Source organism: Lepidochelys kempii, chromosome 21, assembly GCF_965140285.1.
Source record: "Lepidochelys kempii isolate rLepKem1 chromosome 21, rLepKem1.hap1, whole genome shotgun sequence".
NCBI classification, from domain to species: Eukaryota; Metazoa; Chordata; order Testudines; family Cheloniidae; genus Lepidochelys; species Lepidochelys kempii.
Window position 1 is genome coordinate 4,628,166 of NC_136400.1, and position 22,004 is coordinate 4,650,169.

A 22,004-nucleotide genomic window follows, 5' to 3' on the forward strand; every position below is an offset into this window, starting at 1 on the left:
GATTTTGCGAACCCTCATTAGTTGGGTTCTTGTTTTGCAAGCCTAAAAGCTGGGATGGTTTGGACCTGGGCTCCATTAATCCAAATGCTCCCACAAAATTCAAGGGAGGGCTGGGGAATGGTTCTGGTTTGGGGCCCATTTCTAGCCAGGAGGGGCTAAACCCTTTCTCAGAGTGAGAGGTTCCCAGATGCTGTGGGGCAAGGATGCTTCCTGGTTTAGAAGCAAAGGGGTTTTTTTAATGGAAACTGCTTTCTGAGGGGACTTTGCTGGGGTGAGGGAGCGACTGTGTGAGAAACGCTCCTCATGAAAGAGCCGAGGCACTCACTGTGGATGAGCTTTCAAGAAGTCACTTGTCTGCGACTCCCTGTCCAACCTTTGCCCCTTCCCAGCTGAGACAGAGTGGAGCTGAGGCAGCAGCAAGAAAACCACACATTACAATGACAGGCGCCTAACCAAACTGTTAGGCTTGATCATCAGAATGACCCTCCCCTGTAATCTCAGCCATGCTAAGCCAAGCAGAGAGCCCCTTCTACCCCAGATCGGAAAGCTAAAGGCCAGGTCCAAGGTGGGAGGGGAGAAGTGCTGCAAACCGAAATGGAGACAGAAATGGGTCAAATAAAGGAGTAATTAAATAAGCTCACGGCGCTAGATATTGCTACCCAGATTTGCATTTTCATGATTAAAATAAGCTTCCTTAGCTATTAAGGTCACTACGGATGCTTAAGAAGGAAAATGCAACTCAGATGTAAAAAGGAGAAGCCATTAAATATGCATTTTAGTGACAATAACTTTAGAAAGAAAATAACAGACCATTGGCTGTCTGTCCAGTGCACAAACAGGAGTGCATATCTCCCCTTCAGTCACAAAGTCCATGCCTTTGGGTGAATTGAGGACCCCCGGATACCATACGAAATGCTGACGATGGACCGTCACCAAGGGCTTGTCTATTCACAAAATGCTGCAATGGTGCGCTACAGCACTTCGATGAAGATACTACCCACACTGACCGGAGGGGTTCTCCTGCCGCGTAGGTCCTCCATCTCCCCAAGAGGTGGTAGTTAGGGAGACGGGAAAATCCTCCCGTCAACCTAGCCACTGTCTACAGGCGGGGGTAGGTTGGTTTAAATGTGTCACTCAGGGGTGTGGATTTTTCACACCCCTGAGCAATGTAGTTATACCAACCTAATTTCCTAGTATAGACCTGGTCTAAGAAATGGCCTATCACAAGTACTCCTTTTCTTTTTGCGAATACAGACTAACACGGCTGTTACTCTGAAACCTGTCATATAGGAGAGCGGCTTCTGAGACCAAAGGAAGTTTTATTGTGAATACCAACAATTGTTATGAGCCTTCCAGCTCATTCTCAGCAGATTAGGAGGTGTGAGGAAGTAAATACCCAGCCAGTTCCTTGACTGGCAGGCTCATCCCATGTCAAAAACCATGTCCTGCACCATTGGCCTTATCCAACATCAAGCACAGATGCTTGCTATGCCCCCGAGCGACCTCATGTGCTCCAAGTTTGAATTGGAGTGGAAAAGGCCCAATAGAAATGTTTACAGTTGATGACTTTAAATATTTCTAATTTTTTAAAACAACTGAGCCAATTTTCTTCAAACCTGGCTTGTTCGTAGATACCATTGAGGCTTCAAATCAGTCAAGGTTGCACTGTGTCGTTTTTTCTTGTACCTTATGTCACGTCATAAAAGATGCTTCAGCTTGTGTTGGTAAGTCATGTAAAGACTGGCTGTATTTTAGAACAGGAGGGGCAGAACCCTGGGCTTTTGAGTGCTTGATTTCTTAAACGTAACATTGCATTATCATCTGTTACCTCTGTAGGGCCCAAAAGTGTGCGAGGCTCCTCACAGACACATAATTACACTGTCCCCTGCCCCAAAGAACTTCCAGTCTAAATAGATTAAACTGTTGAGGGATGCAGAAATAGGAGCAAATAATTGAGGCCGTGTTTGGCTTGCAGGTTATTAGGTCCCTGATTTTTTAGCGGTTTTGTCTTAGTTTTCTGCCCGGAACGTATCTTCGTATATATAAACCTGCGTACATTCAGATGGATAATCCTGTCTGTTCCAATGTAGAGTTCATTTCCTGATATACGTCTCTGTAACACAGACCTTATTTCTGTCTCCGGCTCTACAGGTGCCTGTCTTGCGTGAACAGTGCTTTCCGCTGCCATTGGTGCAAATATCGGAACCTTTGCACTCATGACCCCACAACTTGCTCCTTTCAGGAAGGACGGATCAATGTGTCTGAGGTATCGGGATTGGGTTAGGAAATGTTTTCTTACTGGGCTCTTTCTGTTCTGAGCTGACCCGGCCCTTCTGTGGAGCAGTGTGTGATATGGTTGGTGTATCTGACATTTGTAGGAGGTTCTCCTGTTTCTCTGGCAAAGAGCTGTGCTCTTGTCCCATTTTTCTCTGTGTTTGGTCTGATCTTAGCTGTTATCCAGATGGGCAGAGGCAGCAGCAAATAAGAACAAAGCAGGAAAATGTCATCTAACAATAGTGATGGGCCTGAGTTGATCCCATCTCTGAGGTTTGGCTACATGCAGACTGACTAATAATTAGCCCTCACTTAGTACTATCCATCCAAGGATCTCAAAAGTGGGTGAGCATCACTAACCCCATTTTATATATGGGGCTCACAGAGCTGCAGTGGCTTTTCCAAAATCACAAAGCAAGTCAATTGCCTAGCTGGCAGGAGGAATCCCCGTGGCCTATTGACTGGGCTACATTTCCAAGTCTGAATTTTGTGACTGTGACCTGACTGGATAATGGTTTGATTTGGGGTTTCTGCTCCTCAAACAAAGAAATAGCCCCACTTCTGTGGGATCAGGACAAAGCAGCTGTCAGCTGCTTCCACTGCAGACGCCTCACGCACTGCCAGGTTGTTAGCCAGAAGAATGACATTGCACAGCCCGTTGTGGTGTCTGCTCTGAGTTTGTGAACTCCTCTGCAAGGATCATATCTTCTTTCTATTTTGGGAGGTGCTGAGCACAGCTGCAGCTGCCTTTAGAAATAACAGTCCTGATGATCTCTGCCATTCTGGCAGGCTTTTGGTCCATGCCTTTACTGCTTCTGTATCTGTGTCTTCACAACATCTGCAGCAGGCACATTTACGGAGTGTCCTTCGGACAGAGGGCCACAAAATGCCTTGCCTGAGGTCAGTCTGGCCACTGGGGCTCCCAGCTTTTACTTGATTTATGGCTCCTCTAAAGCTAAAATACTTTGAATTGGGCGAACTTCTGAAAACCAGGATGAAATGGCTCAGGAAGTGAGAGGGAAGAGAGCAGAACACTAAGCCATGAAAGTTCCCTTTATCACTTTTTAGAAGCTCATTGGGCTGCTCACTAAATCAACAAGTAATGCAAGACTAAAGCAACCCATGTGCCTTTCTGGTTAAAATGATGCCAAAAGACGTGTAACAGAAAGTAAGAAACATAAACGAGTTACACGTGTGTGTACATCAGCGGGGGATCAGCAAGGGTGAAGAGACCTGCGAAGGTAATTGAGAACAGGTGCTGCCGCCTTTGTCAGCCGCTTACAAGAATTGACAAGAGGAGGCACTTACCTCAGAGAAATGTTTCAAGCAGCAGAGAGTGAAGATGCCCGAGGAGAAACTCCCACCCTGGAGACAAAGTGAAAGCTTTACCCTCCTGGTACAAAACCAAGTAGCTTCCTTTCAAGGGAGCAAGAGGGAGAAGAATCTTTGCTTTTGCTACTCCCCAGTGATGTGATTTTTTTTCCCCTTCCTGCTAGGAGTCAGATCTGCTGGCTATAATGAATAAAGTACTCTTGTGCTGTTTCTTCCTGCAGCTCACCCTGCAGAACTGACAAAGCTACAAGAGAGTGATCTGGATGCTATTCCTCCATTTGCACCATCCACAGAATTGTTTATTCTGACCTGATTACTGGGTTAAGCAACTACACCTGTGCAATCTTGCCTGCTTGGGGGATGGTAGTTGGCACAGGTGTCTCTGATAGCTTAATCTGAAGACAGTTGGGTTGGCCCAGTGTCACTGAGGGGTGGAATTTGGCCAGCAAATCCTCTGTTGCTGGTGATGATGCATGAGAAGGAAAAGAACTCAGCGTGCTGACTTTGTGGTACTGAGCCGTTAAAAAATCATATTGCTTATAAACGAGGCACATTTGATCTTGAGTCATTGCCACAATAAGCATGGAATCCCACAATTACAGTAATAGAGAGCCACTTTTCCAAGCGGAGCTGATTGATCCTGATTTATGACATCTTTCGTCTCCCAGAAACTGCCCTTCATCCCAGGTGGAGCATCTCCTTGCAGCCAATCAAGACCCTTAGAAAACAGATTCCAGGGGGCCAGTTCTCTAAAAATTAAAGCAACAAACTACTTTATTCCTCAGCAGGTTTTTTTAAGCCACATGACTTTCATTACTATCAGTGCAAGTCACATAGTTAAATATCCCTGCTCCAGGTGCTGAAAATACAGAGGCCTGGGGCCCACCTGCATCCACAGAAACAAGGGCTTTCTGAGATGAGACTGCAGAGGGATTTCATAGCACTGACTGTCTCACTTTATATGGCTTCAGTCCCCAAGGCAAAACAGATGGAGCCTTGAGCCTGAATTTCCCCACTTCTGCAGACTCAAATCGGACCAATAACATGATTTTAATGTGTGAGAGGAGGTTGGGGTTTTGTGCGTGTGTGTGGTGATTATGGGTATAAAATATGTCTGTGTAAATGTATAAAACATGCAGACAGAGAGGGATGTAGATACATAAATACATTCTTATGCCCCATCCCAGTGGAGAGAGAGAACCAAATAAATCCTATTAGTTTCCCAGGATGTGGGATCCATTCCCTCTTTGATGTCCACTGTGTGCTGATAATGTCATTTCCATGCGTGAGATGCTGAATCAGGGAGATGGAGTGTTTCAGGCTTTGAGAGCTTACAGAGAGCCAAATTTCATTTCCATTCTGACTCTTTCGGGTTTAGGTTTGAGTTGTTGCTTTTAGAGGGATGTCTTTACCACTGATGGTGCCTGTTGGTGCTTTCAGGGATGCTTAAAGTTCCTTGCAAGAAATAATATAAAGCTGAAGCATCCTTTATTTATTTTTTTTTTACACTGAAATCCCGACCTTTCAATGCGTGGGCTCAAAGAGCTGGAATGTGTTCACTCTGGAGGAGCACACTAGAGGCCTTATCTGAAGTCAGTGGCAGTCTTTCCATTGACTTCAGTGTGCTTTGGATCAGGTCTGACTCCTAGAGAGAGAAGTTTGGTGAAGATATTTGGCAATTACGCAGGAAAAAGAACGAGTAGCAATGAAAAGCCTTATGAAGCAGGATTAACTCTTCCCAGCTTTGAAACTCTGGGTTTATCGGTAACTTTTTTTTTTTTTCAATCGTTAGATTTATATAAGCCGGAACCTGGAGTGCTCGTCATTGTTTGGGAGCAGGGGCACAGGAAATAGTGATAGTGGGATGGGAGGGAGAGCCCGATCTGAAACTACAGGGGATAACAAGATAAAGTGCAGGGATTTGATCCAGTTCCCACTGAAGTCAAGGGAGCTTTGCCGCTGACTATAATGGGAGCAGGAGTGCACCTCAGGTATGGGTTGCAAAGGGATACATTCAATACAGAAACCTAGTTTGAGGCCTGGTCTACACCTGAAACAAAGGTTGACCTAGCTACATCACTCAGGGCTGTGAAACATTTCATGCCTGAGCACTGTACTTAGGTCAACCCAATCCCCAGTGTAGACACAGCGAGGTCAATAGAAGGATTCTTCTGTCAGCCGAGTTACTGCCTCTCGTAGAAGTGAATTAATGACAGCACCAGGAAAACCCCTTCCGTCAGTGTAGTATCTACACTCCCGGACAGCTTAGACATAACCTGATCTAAACTGCTGGTTTTTAGTTTATTATTAATTATCGCAGTGCCGTAAATACATGCGACACTTTACAAAATACAGGCCAAGACACAGGTTGCAACTGAATTCATATAGCACAAAACAGAGGACAAAAGGTCATGTCATAGTGAATTTACCAGTGAGAATCTACCACGGAGTCAGTTCAGTTTCTTCTTTCCATGCTTGACTTCTGAGGGCCAAATTCTGTTCTCTTTTCCATTCTGTTAAATCTGGGGCAATGCCCCTGATATCAGTGGAGTAGCTCCTGATTTACACCAGCGAGAGCACGATCTAGGTCTGAGTGTTTTAGCATGGGTTAATGCTTATAACTTTTGTGCATAATTTGTTGATGCTCATCATATGGAAAGCTCTCAATAAGTGCCTTACTCAAGGGAAATGCCCCAGAATTCTAGGGTAGGGTAGTTTGCCTGAGTAAGAGCAGCAGAGATGGCTGCATTTCATTGGTGTGGAATTTGAATAGTTCCTTTGGGATCTTTGGGGGTCGAAGTATAAAATATGATCATCTCTGTAAACTGTGTGTGTATCTATTTCACAGGCAGGACATTCTATAATAATATGTGTCACTCTTGCATTGGAGAGTGGAGGTACTAATGCCTATTCTAACTCACTACAGGATTTACTTCTCATGAATGAGAAAAGAAAGTAAACTGATTCTGGAACAAATCACATCTTCCGCTGACAGCATCTCTCTCTCTCTTTTATGGAGCACTCAAGGGACACTCAGAACTTCATAGTGGCGGCAGTGATAAAACTCAGCAGCAGCAGCACGGACACCTGCCATTTGAGTTAAAGGACCATCTCCATTAGCTGTACAGGGCTTGTGCCGGTTGTGCTTTTTTTATTCCAACCAGTAGAGGGCAGCGGTGTGCATGTGAATGGGCGTGCATGCACCCCTCCTTATGAAATTTCTGGAAAACACTGATAAAAATCTGAAGTTGATTAACAATAGAAAAGGTATTCATACGGTGTGCAATGTACCCCAAACGAAATAATTGTGATTAAAAAGTCACTCATAATGGATAAGTTAGGAGAGACTGTATATGGACAGGCACACACACTGTATATAAATCTACGTACCTGCACAAAAACAGCTACCCATACCTGAATACCCAGTCATGTATACACAGCATACGAACACATGCGCAGGTGCCACGTACCTATATGCTCCGTCACGTGCATAGGCTACGCAAATGCATGTGTGCACAGATGACCTTGTGCATTATTGCTGTGACAATTTTTTTTAAAAAGAACTGAAAGCAAAGCAGAGAATTGCGATAGGAACTGGCACAAACAGGGAATGGAGGGGCCCCCATGGTGCTTTCAGTGATGTATGCAACTTCTGAGCAAACTCAGCACCCTCCCCGAGCCCCTGCAGGTTTTGTAGCTTCAATCTGATAAATTCAGTAAAAATGGCCAGCAGCGATGTGGTCCCCACAAGTGCCTGTTCTGTTGGTAATGTGGAATCTCTGTAAATATCCCTCCATTCCAAACTTTGTCCCCTTATTAATACAATCACTGTAGCTGTCAAACAACATATAGGGGCTGCACTTTTTCCCTTGTCCCCTGAGAAGAGTGCACGCGTAGTCTGACTGACTCTTTATTTTCCCCAGTATCCCAATGTGACATTTTTCTTCTAGTGAAACCCTTGCTAAAAGAAAAAATCCATTATGTCCTACTTGCCTCTCATGATGGTAGAAAATTTTTTGCTACCAGCAATTTCAGCTCTCCAATATCATATGAAAAATGTGAGTTCTGTTTTTTTTCTCCTTTATAGGAAAAAAGAATTTCTTCAACACTCAGCTTGTCTAGTGAATGATTGTTGCCAAGAAGGATAATGGTCCATAACATACTCATTTTTTCAGGGCTAAATATTGAGATTCTCCCGCAGCGACACAGTTAAAGGTTGTTTTGTTTTGGTTGTCGGGGGGGGGGGGGGTGACATTTATAACAACAATAAAAATAAATACTTTACAGTTCCGGAGCACCTTTCATCGCAAGGGATTCCAAAGCAGGGCTTGTCAAAGAGATCTAGAGGAGTTAGAGGCCCAGACTAGGTATTGGTCCCCTTTCCAGCTAAATACAGACCCACTGAAATGCAGTCATCTCTGTGGTGGAGGGTGGCTTCTGCTTAATAATGCACAACAGAGAGGACAAGGAAGGAACTTTTGTTCAAGGACATTGGGGAAAAGCCCTGTCTTAAACAATTGCACAAGCTCTTAAGGGTGGTGCCTACAGCTCTTCAGAGAGCCCTTGCAGCAGGGTTCTTAGCAATATAAACGTTGAATCAGCCCTGCTGTGATTTGAACTTGTGATACGCAAGTATTAGGTTTGTCAGAGTTGATGCTCAAAACAGTTAGCGTTCCCTTCCCGCTTGTAAAGCCACTACTTCAGAGGAATGGTCATTCTTCCCCCCCGCCCAGAACGGCCATCTTCCCCTCTGCTGGAGTTTAAAATCACTCTTGGCTGTTAATCCGTGGAAGGCCTGTTAGAAATAAAATAAAAGATATATAGGGAAAAGTGCCATTGAAAAAAGAGTTTACGAGGCAGTAGCTTAAGCTACTGGCTCTCCCATACTGGCCAGCGTCTGTTTCTCATTTACAACATGCCTGAGTCAGTGGAGAGATGAGATCCTGTCAGTATCCCTTTGAGCTGGGCAGGGTATTCATTCAGTCTGCCTAATGGTTGCTAATGAGACTTGCGTAGATGGAAAGAGCCGGATCCTGGTGGTGACAGCTCTTGAGTTAGTTTAATTGATAGAAAGAGTGGTCCAATGGTTAAAGCACTAGCCTGGCACTCAGACACATTGGGTCAGGGCCCTGCTGTGACACAGACTTCCTGTGTGACACAGAACAAGTCACTTAGGTGTTCCTGGGCGTCAGTCCTCCATCAGTGCTTCATAGGGAGATTGTGAGGACAAATACTTTGGAGATTGAGAGTTGCTCAGGTATTGCAGTAGTAGGGCGCATGTAAATACTGTAGGTAATTCTGCCTCGGCATTTAGAGACCTAGCTTTTAATCCTGGTTTTATATTCCCTTGTGTGAATCACTTCACCTGATGGAATCTGTTTGCCCATCTGTAGAATGAGGGTAATGATATTTACTACTAAATGTTGTTTGTACAGTGATATCCTGCATATTTAAATTATTTAACTACATCTCTAGGTGCCCAGAAGTGTGAAGTTTTGTTAGTTACTTTCATCTGTTTGTTGTAATCACCGGTTGTCTCTCGTCAGACACTTGCATTGGAAGCCCTTTGAGGCCTGGGCTGTCTTGTCATTGTGTGTATGTCCAGCGGCTAGCACAACGGGTCCCTGACTAGGGACCTCCAGGTTCTACCACAATACACATGTTAAATAATGCTATTCTGGCCAGGCAGGGACAGGAGATGGGAACAGAACTGAGGACTTCTTTGACTACCAGCCGTGTGCTTAAACAGAGGCTATCACCTTTTCCTGCCACTTTTCCCAAACTCACAATTTTTGACCTGGTGGCATTTTGATTTTTTGTTGACTCATTTAATGCAAATGCCCAGAAAATATTTTTGTCTGTTTTTTGATGGAAAATTTAATAAAATGTTTCCAGCTTCATAAAGCCAGCACGTTTCAAAGATTAAATAACTTTCACTTCTCCCGACTCAAGCTGAGGACCCCCAAAGCTTACTTTGATTGTGAAATGATCCAGGATTCAAGTCTGTCTTCATTTGAGTCCTCTCATTGTCCGGATCTCTGGTCAGTATTGGAAGCCTTTGCAGCTCAGGAAGGAGTTCATTACCTCCCTACCATGGGGCATTAAACTCAATGACAGTGGAGACTGCCTCTCTGTTTGGCCCTGGCTGTGTGGTGCTGCATCCAGGGTCATTTCCCACTCTCTGGGTAGCTGTTAGGAAGTCCTCATCTCTGTCATTCCAGGAGAGGAACCCATTTCCCTTACTCTTTGATACAAGACAGTGGGGGCCCATTTCTAAATCCCAGGCCATATTAGGCTCTTCCCCAGAATCTGTCATAGTCTGTTAGCTCTTGAGGAGACAGGCTGCCGGTTCCTTTGGTGAAAAGAGCCCATTCCCTGCTCTGTCCTTTTCAATTCCATGTGTGTTTCTCCAGACTGCAGCAGGAAAGGCCTGCAGTGGAATTTCTGTGTAGTCCCTCTCCAACCCTGTGGGCTGCAGCTGAGCAGCCCCCTTCCCACTCTGTGAGTCCCCTCTGGTTTCTTGGTTTCCTTTCTAATTGCTGTAACTTTGACCTGGCAGGAGGATGGTGCTTTAGGGCTTTGTCTATAACAGTCTGACCATTTGCATTTGACTAGGAGAGTTTTATTCTTGACACAGCTCCAGATTCCATCCCGAAGGTGAATAGAATCTTGAACCTGGATCGAGAAATGCTTGTGCTGTCCGTTGGCTTGAATCACTTAGCCGCCACAGAGAAACACCTTCCCTCCTGCTGTCAGGATCATAGGTTCCCTTTATGAAACAGAAGGATTTTGAAGGATGACAGGCCAGGTTTGCTGTTTCCGGGCTTAATCTGAAAAGCTCTAGGAAGTCTAAAGGGACCATTTCCAGAAGAGTTAGGGGTTTAAGTTCCTGAGGCCTAAAGGATATTGCGAGGAAGAAGGGGAGTTAGCATCCTGGCTTCCAGTGACATCAAAGATCATCCTTTTAGAGAGCTGACATCTCCTTAGCTAGCTTTGCTTTATATCTGGCATGGTGAGATATCTCCAGTGAACGATTGCAACAGATCTGTGGATGTAGCTGCAAATACCTGTGGGCAGTTTTGCTGTCTGTACAGTACGCTGAGAGCTTTGGAGCATCCACTGTAAGAGTGCAGCCTTTCCACTCACCCCCCTCACATACCGGTGTAAACTTGGATTGCTATGCATAGAGCAACCTGATTTTGTTTCCTCATTTCCCTCTCAGCGAGGGCCCCATCCTACACACATTAGCTCTCAACGCGCAGAATAGCCACTGAGCTCAGTGGGAATGCCATGCGAGGAAGCATTGCAGAATTGGACCCTTTTTGAATCAGGTATCTATTTTACAGCTAGCATTTGCTGAAGGGCTTTCAGGACAGTTACCCAGTCTGTACCAGTTTCTAGAGATGGGATCCAGTTTTGCAGACTCAAGATGAGTTCATAGAACCATCTAGTGTGGGATTTTCTAAAGAGCCTAAGGGAGTTAAGTGTCCATCTCCCATTTAAATTCATTGGGATTTGGGTGTTAATTTCCTTGGGTCTACTTGAAAATCCCAGCCCTAAACTTCAGGGTGCTTATTTTAACCAAAGCTCTGAGCGTTTGGACACCTCTGTCTTCCCATCAGTGTGGATGGGAGCGGAAGGTGCGGCTTCACATACAGGAGCAGCACCTCAGCCCTTCAGCTTCCTTCCGGGCCCAGTTGCAGGTGGCAGAAGTCCCACTCATGCATCACTGAGCTAAGAGAGGATCAGTACTGGTGACACCTTCGGCTTTCTGCAGAGAGCTAGTTGGAAATTTCTCAATACATGGAGTTTTCACTGGAAAATGTCAATTAATCAAAACAAAAACTTTTTGCAGGTAAGGATTGGTGTCGATGAAACTCTGGTTGGAAAGGTTTCTTGGGCCCAGAATGGGCTTTCTAGTCAAAACGAGAGAATTAAGATCCCGCCCCAGAATAACCTTTAGTCCAGTGATTAGGGCTTGGACCTGGCTTTCCCACATCCCAGCTCAGTGCCTTAACCACCAGGCTATAGGCTATATTGGGAGGGGTGAATCTCTCCTGTGTTTTGTCCGGATGCAGAATGGGAACATATTTGAAATCTCAAAAATGTTCATGGGTCAAGAAAACCATTTCCCTCTCATCTCTGTTTCTGCATACAGGTCCAGCTGGGCAGTTGGAGACTAGCCAGAGGTTTTGGATGATGGGGTAGGGTAACAGAGAAGAGGGAAATAGGTTTGTGAGGTTGGGGCTGCAGATTGTGAAATTAATAGGATATTGAAATAATTTTGCTAAAATAAAACACAGAAAGAAGTGGCACCTGGTCGCAAAAGGGAAGCATATCCTATACCTATCCCACCGATCAGTCTGTTTTTGAAGCAACAGACACTGATGTGCATCCCAGGAATGAAACCTGATTAAAAATGAAACCTAGAATGAGTGTTCAGTGTGTAGTTAGGAGGATCCAATCCACCTCCCAGTAAAACCGGGCTTCGATGGTATTGGGGACCTGAAGCAATTGATAATGCATTGCCTCTAGCTTGTGGGGGAAGAGTGGAGTGGGGGATACTCTTGGGGTTTGCGTCTCCGGAGATAAAATGCATAACCCACAGCAAGCCAGGAGGAACAATGATGCTTCAATATATTTCGTGAATAATAACATCCCCTCTTGTGTGGCTGCAATGAAAATAGCCTGCGCAGAAAATATTGCTGAAGGTTATTTTTCCCTGCACTTAATCTTCTGTCTTGCGGGCAGATTGAGGAGTGCAAAGAGAATTATCTGTGATCGAATACACTGGGGTGCATGCTGACTCTAAGTGCGGGATGTTTGGCTGCCCTTCCTGGTAAACAGCCATCCAATCTAGATCCAAGTTAATGTCCCAAATGCCTAGAGTTCAGGTGTGTTCAGACCTGACTTTATATAAAGGTAAGTGGCCCCCTAGTAACTGGAGCACCTATGTCTCCATGTTTTCTCCTCCCAGGACTGCCCACAGCTGTTTCCCACGGAAGAGATTCTGATCCCAGTGGGGGAGGTGAAGCCCATCACACTGAAAGCCAGAAACCTGCCCCAGCCCCAGTCTGGCCAGCGTGGGTATGAATGTGTCCTCAACATTCAAGGAGTTATTCATCGTGTGCCAGCTCTGCGCTTCAACAGCTCCAGTGTCCAGTGCCAGAACAGCTCGGTAAGGGGCTGGTGCTGCGGGGATTGAAGTGGGAGAAGGGAAGGAATTGTTGGAATGAGAGAGGGGAGCGGCTGCAGTGATGGGAGAGGGGCAGGACGAAGGGGGCCCAACAGCCATGCTGCAAGTGAGTCCTGGAATGCAGAAGCTTTAGAGTTGAATGGCTGAGGTTATCTGGGAGCTGCAGAGCCTACTCCTGAGGTGAATTTGCACCATTGACTAACCCTTCCACATGCTGTGAGGCAGGTAAGTTTTGTTATCTTTACTTCCAGATGGGGGAACTAAGTGAGGTTACATAACTTGCCCAAGGCCACAGAGGAAGTCAGTGTTAGACTTGGGCCTAGAATCAGGAGTTGTTCCCGGCTCCCATTACTGTGTTCTAACCACTAGGCAATACTTCCACTTATCAATATCAGAGATGCCTCTTTATTTTATTTAAACCAGCCATCCCAGCTCTAACATAGCCATCACCCCAATGTTGACATCAATGAGGAGACACTGTGAGTAAGGCAAATTTAACTAGAAGAGGAAAAGATGAAAGGAAAATGGGAATGGGGAGGCAGAAAGAATAAAAAAATCCAGGGGTTAAACTAATCCTGAATTTCAGATGGGAATCTGCTGTAGGCATGTGAGGTGTTTAATTATAATACTGGCTGGGTGAAGTTCCTTTATCTGCCAGCTCCTGTCAGTGACTGTCGGGGGTCAGTGAAGGTGGGGCAGGGACAGGTCGGGGGAAGAATACAACAAAGGTGTTAAGGCAAGCTAATTCCCGCTGGAGAGAGAGAGAATTATTGGCCTCTTATCAGAGAGCTGTCAAATTCCAGGTCTCAGCAGCTTAATGGAATGTGTGATGCCAGGAAAGAGGGGAATGGGACTCAGCTGGGGGAGCAGACGTGGCACCGCACAGTGATACAAATTCTCTGAATAAACCACTAAAGACGTGCGCACAGGGGACGACTGCAGCTTGGTCTGCATTGTGACAGCGTGGCACAGCCCATGAAAGTAAAGCCCAAGAGATTCTACAGCAACTTCTCAAGCTGTACGAATGCCATTGGAGCCATTAACAGAGACTATCATCGTACTTCTTAGAGAGAAAGCTCTAACTTCTTGCAGTCTTCCTTGCACATGATAGAGAACAAAACACAGGTTCTGCTGCATTCACAACACAATGCAGATCTCAGCTCTTCACAAAGGCCATTCTCCAAACTGCAGAGGAAGGACCTCTGTGTTTGTTTGCAGAAGACACTAGCCTACAAATGGAAAAAGGGCCGGGTGAAGGAGTTTGGGTCTCTGATCTCCTGTATCAGTGTGGGTTTTAGAAAGGTGGATGGACAGATAGCTACAGTTGCTTGGTTCTAGATGGTGGAACCAGAAACTTCAGGATCTACTTTAACAATCCATGCAGATACTCAGAACTTATTAATGAGGTTCTGAATTGTCTTAAATTTCCCTGGATATTTGTGCCGCACTAGCTCTCTATAGGCCCCATAGCAGGGTAGATAATAAATGTAATAATACTAAATAGCCCTTTTCCTATCCGAAGTGATTTATAAACATTACCTAACAAATACTCAGAGCAGCCCTGCTTTAGGGAGATCCTATTATCCTTTTATACAAATGGGAAACTGGAGGCAGACGGTTAAGGGCTAGTCTGCACACAGAGTTGTACCAATATAATTAAAGGTGTGGTTTTATAATGATTTAGTTAAGCCCGAGCAACTCTGTGTGGGTGAGGCCACTTTGATATCTGTTTAATCCAGGCTTGTATCATTTAGCTCACACTGGGAAATGTATATGGGCACGCTAAACCAGTATAAGTAGATCTACATTAAACCAGTGCAACTTCTGTGTGTCGACAAGTGATTGCCCAAGACTACACAGTGATCTAGTGTCAGAGTGGGGATTAGAACGCTGGACCTCGTGAGTCTGCTCCTGTACTTATTCCATTCCGGTCACATCATGCTTGACAGCATGAGGGCTGATGTGGAACAGATGTGGATAAATTATCTGTGCGGGGGGAACACTACATAGTCAAGTGTTTTGGTGGAGTTTCTTTAATATGCTTGCTTTTTACAGTCCCATCCACATTTTCCTTGTTGGATAATTGGACTCACTGGTTTATCTGCAAAGACTGCCAGCATAGGGCCCAATATGTGCTAATTATGATTATGGCACTTGTGAAGTGTCCACTAGGAGAATGGTCTGAGACCTCCAAACTCATCTGTATGGCCCCTGGGCATCCGTCAGAGAGTCAGGAATTCCAGTCCGTGCTACCCTCATCTGGATTTGAGCTGGTGACTTAGAAAGCTCCTCTCCACCCTGAATAGAGCACATTGACTGAAATATTTCTGTAGTAAGTTGTCAGATCTTTGCAGCACATTTGTACATCCCTGATTCCATTGAGGGAGTGTGGTGGTTAGACGGAAAGTTGGCCCAATCTGTCTCCTGGGCAGAAGTGCCACTGTGTAGAGCCTCAGTCTGGTCTCATTAAATAGTGGGGCTGTATTTATGAGAAAAACCAGTGTGTCTGGGATAATTAATCTATTACCTTTTGCAGGATCCATCAACTCATTTTAATTATCTTTCCCTGGCAAGGAGAAATGAGTCTCACTGTGTGGACTCAAAGCAGGATCCTAGAGCTGAGAGTTAGAATTGTTGGTCACTCAGACATCATCACATGTGTTTTAAGCAAAAAGTTGTCATGGTTATTTAAAAAAAAAAAATTTCCTTCATGGTATCTCTTCCTGACGCATCCTCCCGACCACATCCCCTAAACGTGTTTCTTATCTTGTTCCTTAGTATCTCTATGATGGGATGGACATAAGCAACTTAGCAGTGGATTTTGCTGTGGTGTGGAATGGAAACTTCATTATTGACAACCCAGAGAATTTGAAAGGTAATGGGTGCTCGGCTTACTGCTGCAGGGTCTTATCCTTGGGTCATGAGGTGGAGGGGACCTGATAAGGGCTTGGGGGAGTGTGTGGTCAAGCCCATTTCTAGAAAAAGAAATTTCTATTCACAGGAAGACTGGGCTAGAACTCTGTTAGTCACAGCCAAGTTATACCACCGTTGTACCCAGCACCATTCTGATCCCAGTGTGAACTCTGCCCAGATTTCCAGCCCGCAGTTAGCCATGGCCCAGAACCTCAGCATTACAGAATTGGCCCTTAGTAAAAGCAGCCTGTGCACTGCAAAAAGGAAGCCTTTACTAAACACATTGACCAGCAGCCAGCTCAGAGACATCTCTGCCACATGCGGCTGCCTCAGACCCCTCTGTCACCGGTCAGTATGACCTCCTCCTGCACTCGCATCCACAGGGTTGTGGCAAAGGTTTTCAGGTTTGGCACTGAAATCTGGGAATCCCAGAGGGACACACTTGTACAATAGTGCTGCATAGTTCAACAAGGGGAATGGTGCATGAACTTAACAGGCATAGGAGTGCAGGGAGAGAGAATAATTTGCAATCAGCGTAAATAATAAGTGACTAGAAATCTGCAACAGCAACAACTTCACCTTTGGATTTTATTTTCAATTAAGTATATTTAATTCTCCAGAAATATGCTAGTTTGACAGCCCCACGGACTGCAAGCCCCTCTGTCTCTCCACACAACATGGGCAGCCGCAGTCCAAGTTTCTCTTGATACACTGACTTACCAAGGCATATCAACCCTAACCTAGCAGCATCACCTCTAAAAATAAGGGTAGCTCAGTCTCTTTGGCCCAAGCAAGCTTGGGTCTCCCTACAGCTCTGTATTTATATAGCATCCTTCACCCTGTAAGATCCCCAAGTGTTTTACAAGTTGTACATGGGAATACCACTTGCCCACCACTCAAACGCAATTGCCTGTGATAATTTTAGGGAAGTAGATTTAACCAGGATATTAGGTCTAAAACCTCCGATCCTGTGAAAATTCATGTGTGCGCTTTGTATGTACCTCTTATTATATGCTCAGTAACTTCTTATATGTAGCAGTAGTCCATATGGATACATTTCATTATGTGGACTTTGCTTCTGGATGCCACAACACTCCTTTTATAAAAGACCTGTTAAAAGATCTGGCCGGTAGAAAATCTACATTTGCCCTGCTCTGAAACAAGCCGGTGCAGCCAAGCCCTGATAAAGAAAGAAACCTATTATACTTCCAGCTATAGGAGGAATGCCATAGGAAAATAGAGCTGGTACCAGAATAAATGGCTGTGTGACAAAATCTAGTGTATTGCAGAGCAAAATAGACTGAAAGCAGTAGATGAGCCCCCTGAAAAGAATACCTGTTAATAGTCCCATTTTGCTGAAGCAGGGACATCAATTTAACAGGTTCCTGTTTGTCCGTGTAGGAGCTATATTTTGCTTTTGAATGCTTTGAAATTTTCGGAGGAACCTGATACATTGGAGTCCTGTTGGAGACCCTGCCAAGCTCCCTGGAAATGGAGACATTGTTTCAATGAGCTCTTTCTTGGTTTAGGTCAATGGAGTAAACTAAACAAAGAAGTTTTCAAAGCTGCCTTCCAAAGTAAGCATCGGCGCAATAATGTCTAAGAACATCTGGAAAAAGGATAAGTGGGAATGAGAAGGCTTAAGAGCTCCACTGCCAACAAAACCGTGCGTGGCTCTGATGGGCCTGACGAACGTTCCCTGTGGTTCTCCAACTGTGCTGTCCAGCTTTGCAACAGTGCTGCTTATGTCCCAGCTGGTGCTAGTCACCTGGGCGTCTGCGGTGGTCAGGGCGGTCAGAAACAGCTGAGTTAGAGAGCGAGAGGCAGGAACCGATCAGCTAGTTCAAAAACAAATGTGTGGGACGCTACCCCACGAGCTGTGCAGAATATTTACAGCCATTTAGGTACAAGGCAGATATATCAGTCAGCAACCTTTCAGCGCCTATTCCCCCCACACACACACACACATCTTTTTCAAGCATCTCCACCACTGCCCGATGAGGTTGTCTCTTCTCTTCATCAGTCAAGGGGGATTGCGGGCTGTCTTCATCTCTACCGATACTATAAGCAGATGTAGCTCTTTTGGTCCTGAAGATTTAATCTCCAGATCAGTGCTCAGTCCACGCCTCTCCCTTCTCCACAGTTCACCTGTACAAATGCTCAGCCCAGCGGGAGAGCTGCGGCCTGTGCCTGAAAGCAGATCAGAAGTTTGAATGCGGCTGGTGCAGCGGAGAGGCCAAGTGCACCCTCCGGCAGCACTGCAGTTCCCCCATTCACCCTTGGCTCGACTGGTCCAGCAGGAACGTCAAGTGCTCCAATCCCCGCATCACCGAGGTAAGAGAATCCAGCCACAGCGAATCCGCCTATCTATCGTCCGCCGAGCTGTTGTCCCTGGCCCATTCTGTTTAACCTCATCATGCTTGAAATGACAGACTGATTTGTCTGTTCCTGGCTGCGTCCCTTCTGGCCCAGATACAAGATATCCTCCATTCTGCACTGAAGAAGAATGAATAACACACTCCAGTGCTTCCCGCAGAATGAATGTGTTGCTTCCTTAGCATGTGACCAGGGGTTACACCCTCGCTGCTGACCACTCCCTCTGTCATTGTCTGGATGTGCCCTCAGCACTGGGGTGCCCACCATGCCCTGCTCCTTGGATACTAATTAAACCAGGGAGGTAATTAGTCTATAATTGACTTCTCTGGATTACACACCTGCGAGGGAGTTAAGACTGTATATGAGGTGTCTCCTGGAGGAATTATTAACTGTAAAGCAGTTGTTGGGGTGATGCTTGTACTGTTGGTGGTGGCTCTCGGGGCCAGATCAGAGTGTTGAGTCTAGGAAGCCTTTGATTTCTTGCTTTGCTGGTTTCTAATACAAATTTAGGGTCTAATTCTCCATTGCCCTGCACTATGTGTTGCCATTTGCCCCTGTGCAAAATGCGTGTAAAGAGGTCATAAAATGTTACCAAATCAGAATGGCTGCACAAGGGACAATCAGGCCTTCTCAGCGCACAAACTTGCACCAATTTAATGCAGGCCTTGTCTACACACAATCTGCACCAGTTTAACCTGAATCAGTTTTTAAATAGGTTTAGTTAAACCCTGCAAATTCATTATTATGGTTTGAGTGGCTTATTTTCCATTTAGCAGAGAGCTGTTCATAGTGGCCTTAAGCTAAACCTATATTAGTCTGGTTAACACCAAAATAAGTTTGTTCACACAGGGGGTTTGCACTACTTTAAATAAATCATTGTCCTAGAATCATAGAGTTTAAGGCTAGAGGGGACCATTAGAACATCTAGGTGTGCAAGTTCTATGTGTGGATCAGGCCTTGAGCCCTCAGGGTTTAAATTTTGATACAGATCTTCATAGAACAATGCCATGTATTTGTGTATTTCAGTGGTTAGAATGGAAATTGTATTGCCTGTGCATAAATCCATGGTACGCCCACATCTTGAATATTGCGTGTAGGTATGGTCACCCCATCTCAAAATATATAAAAATTGGAATTAGAAAAGGTTCAGAAAAGGGCAACAAAAATTATTAGAGGCATGGAACGGCTTCCGTATGAGGAGAGATTAATAAGACTGGGACTTTTCAGCTTGGAAAAGAGACAACTAAGGGGAGAATATGATAGAGGTCTATAAAATCATGACTGGTGTGGAGAAAGTAAATAAGGAAGTGTTATTGACTCCTTCTCATTACAGAAGAACTAGGGGCCGCCAAATGAAATTACTAGGCAGCAGGTTTAAAACAAACAAAAGAAAGTGTTTCTTCACACAACGCACTGTCAACCTGTGGAACTCTTTGCTAGAGAATGTTGTGAAGGCCAAGTCTATAACAGCGCTCAAAAAAGAACTAAATACATTCATGGAGGATTGGTCCATCAATGGCTGTTAGCCAGGATGGGCAGGGAGAGTGACCCTAGCCTCTGTTTGCCAGAAGCTGGGAATGGGTGACAGGGGATGGATCACTTGATGATTCCCTGTTCTGTTCATTCCCCCTGGGGCACCAGGCACTGGCCACTGTCGGAAGACAGGATACTGGACTAGATGGACCTTGGGTCTGACCCAGTGTGGATGTTCTTATGTTCTAATTAAATGGATGGCTAAGCATATCTGTTTAGTCTGCAGAGCTGGGTTCAACTTACTAGCAAATTAAAATGTGAGATCCTCTTTCACAGACTCATAGAAGTTAGAAGGGGAGGTTACTGCTCTGGCCATTACTGCCATCAGTGCAAACCCTTGATGTAAACAAGGCAAGCTGCTACAAGCAGCCGTTTGTAACCGTGCAGCTTAGCTTGGTTTTAACTAGGAGTAAGCTGCCCCAGGGCAAGTGCCCGTTGCCTGTCTACACTGAGGGTTTGCATGGGTGCAGGTACATCAGCACCTGACTGAAATCAGGGCATCTCCTCTTATGAATCCTGCAGGATAGTAGTTCCCTAGAGTCTATTCTGCGGTGCTTTCTCTCTGATCCCAGGATTTTAGGGGTATATCGACACAGCAGAAGCTTTTCACAAGCTAGCCTACCCAAACTAGCTTGAATCCAGCTAGTGTGAGTAACAGTAGCAGTGAGGACACCACGGCACGGCCTTCAGCACAGGTAATACAAGTCCAGCAGACACCCTGGGTATGGCCTCCACTCATAGCCTGCCTTAAAGCTTGCGCTGTCTTCACTGCTATTGTTAGCTTGAATCCAGCTGTTGCAGCTGTGTCGTGTAGGTTTGCCTATGCACAGCTTTTGCTGTGTAGACGTGGGGTGCATCTCACAAGTCAGTGTTTTCACTACTGCCCTTTGGAGGACACTCTACAGACTAACACCTGTGATGGTTCGGAAGCTGTTCCTCAGATTCACTTTCCTCATTCCGTCTCTTCCCCCTTAAATCATTCCACTTCCTCCTTGTGCTCTCAATGTTGTTGTTCATGCTTCAATTTGTTACTTTTTGACAAGAAAGGACACTTATTATTATAAGGTGTCAGGTTCTGATTAATTTCACTCCATCATCATCAAATTGTGAGAAAGAAACCGACACAAGGGTTTTTCTAAAAACAAAATAATATTTACCATTTATGTGATGCTGTTCCTCTGCTGAACACTTCACAGACGTTAGCTAATGGTCACAACCCCTGGTGAGACGGGTAAATATCATTATCCTCCTTTGACCAAGAGGAAGGGGAGAAAACAAGCATTAAGCACTGGGGCAGATTTGTGGGGTTGCACCCCAGGGCTGAATGTGGCCCAAAGAGTTTGACTGGTCCTAGGCCACAGAGGGAGTTGGTGGGGAGATCCTAACTGCCAGTCCTGTGCTCAGGTCTCTGTGGGTAAGTCTACACTGCAGCTGGAAGGGAGTCTCCCAGCCTGGGTAGACTGACTTGCGGTAGCAGAGTTTGAGCTAGTGCACTAAAAATAGCTGCATGGATGTTGTGTCTCTGGCAGAGACTCTGGTTAGGCACCCAAGTTCAGTAACCCCCGTCCCTGACTCTCCCCACCCTGTCTGTCTTATGAAAACACGGGTGATTTTCATACTTGGGCCCTATCATGTCATCCTTTGTTGTTGGAGCCTGGTATGTGGCCCCCTCCAGATGCCTTCCAGCCAGTCAAATCACAGCTTTTAACCGAAAAGATCTTGCATCCCTATCTCTTGTACAGTTTCACCACTGCTGGTTTTTAGAGACTAAAATGTACTAGGTTGGCAGGGCTGTAGAAAAGCAAGGATAATGGCGGTGCTGATTGTGCAAAGAGATCAGCAGGTTAAGAAATCAAGCAGCCGAGCTTGGTGGAATGAGTTCAGGGATTACTGCCTCTCCTAAATCAAACTTCAGTTTCGGATTATTTTACAGGCTGTAGCTTGGTTTTGACAGATCCACCCCAGGAGAGTGTGTTCTAGGCCTCCCCCAACAGGGAGCAGTCCAAGAGTCTCTTGATTTATATAAAAGCCGGGTTAGGAGCTCATCAGTCACTCTTTTTTCCCCTAGCACCTTCGCTGTAATAAAATTCCCCTTGGAATCACTGATGGCTGTCCCTGACAGCAGCCACCAGGGTGCATCTGAGTTCATAGTTAGCTCGACCTAGAGAAAAGGAAACCCTTGGCAAATTGAAGTGCCACAGGACTCCTGACCCATTGTGACAAGTTTTCATTGGTTTCCTATTTAATGCTTTCTCCAGCTCTATGTAAGCTCACTAACTCCCTGTAGTTTAAGATCATGAGAAACATTAACCTCAACAGAAAAGGAGGATTCAGGCAATGCTACGTTTTCCAGCAGAGTGAAAGAGAGAAGAGGCTGTAT

The 22,004-nt window shown here is 45.4% G+C and overlaps 1 protein-coding gene across 3 annotated transcripts in view; it reads left to right on the plus strand.

Moving 5' to 3' along the window:
• Positions 1-22,004, plus strand: part of PLXNA2 (plexin A2) — a 320,075-nt gene that overhangs the window by 216,903 nt on the left and 81,168 nt on the right. Inside the window, exons 9-13 of one of the 3 annotated variants that reach the window (XM_073319575.2) lie at positions 2,152-2,266; positions 12,584-12,784; positions 15,581-15,677; positions 17,245-17,292; positions 17,859-18,049. In XM_073319575.2, coding sequence (XP_073175676.1) covers positions 2,152-2,266; positions 12,584-12,784; positions 15,581-15,677; positions 17,245-17,292; positions 17,859-18,049 — 652 coding nt within the window. Of the gene's footprint in view, positions 1-2,151; positions 2,267-6,532; positions 6,874-7,693; positions 12,785-15,580; positions 15,678-17,244; positions 17,293-17,858; positions 18,050-22,004 lie in introns of those variants that run through there. The other 2 variants (XM_073319576.2, XR_012155790.2) reach the window with 2 other exon arrangements.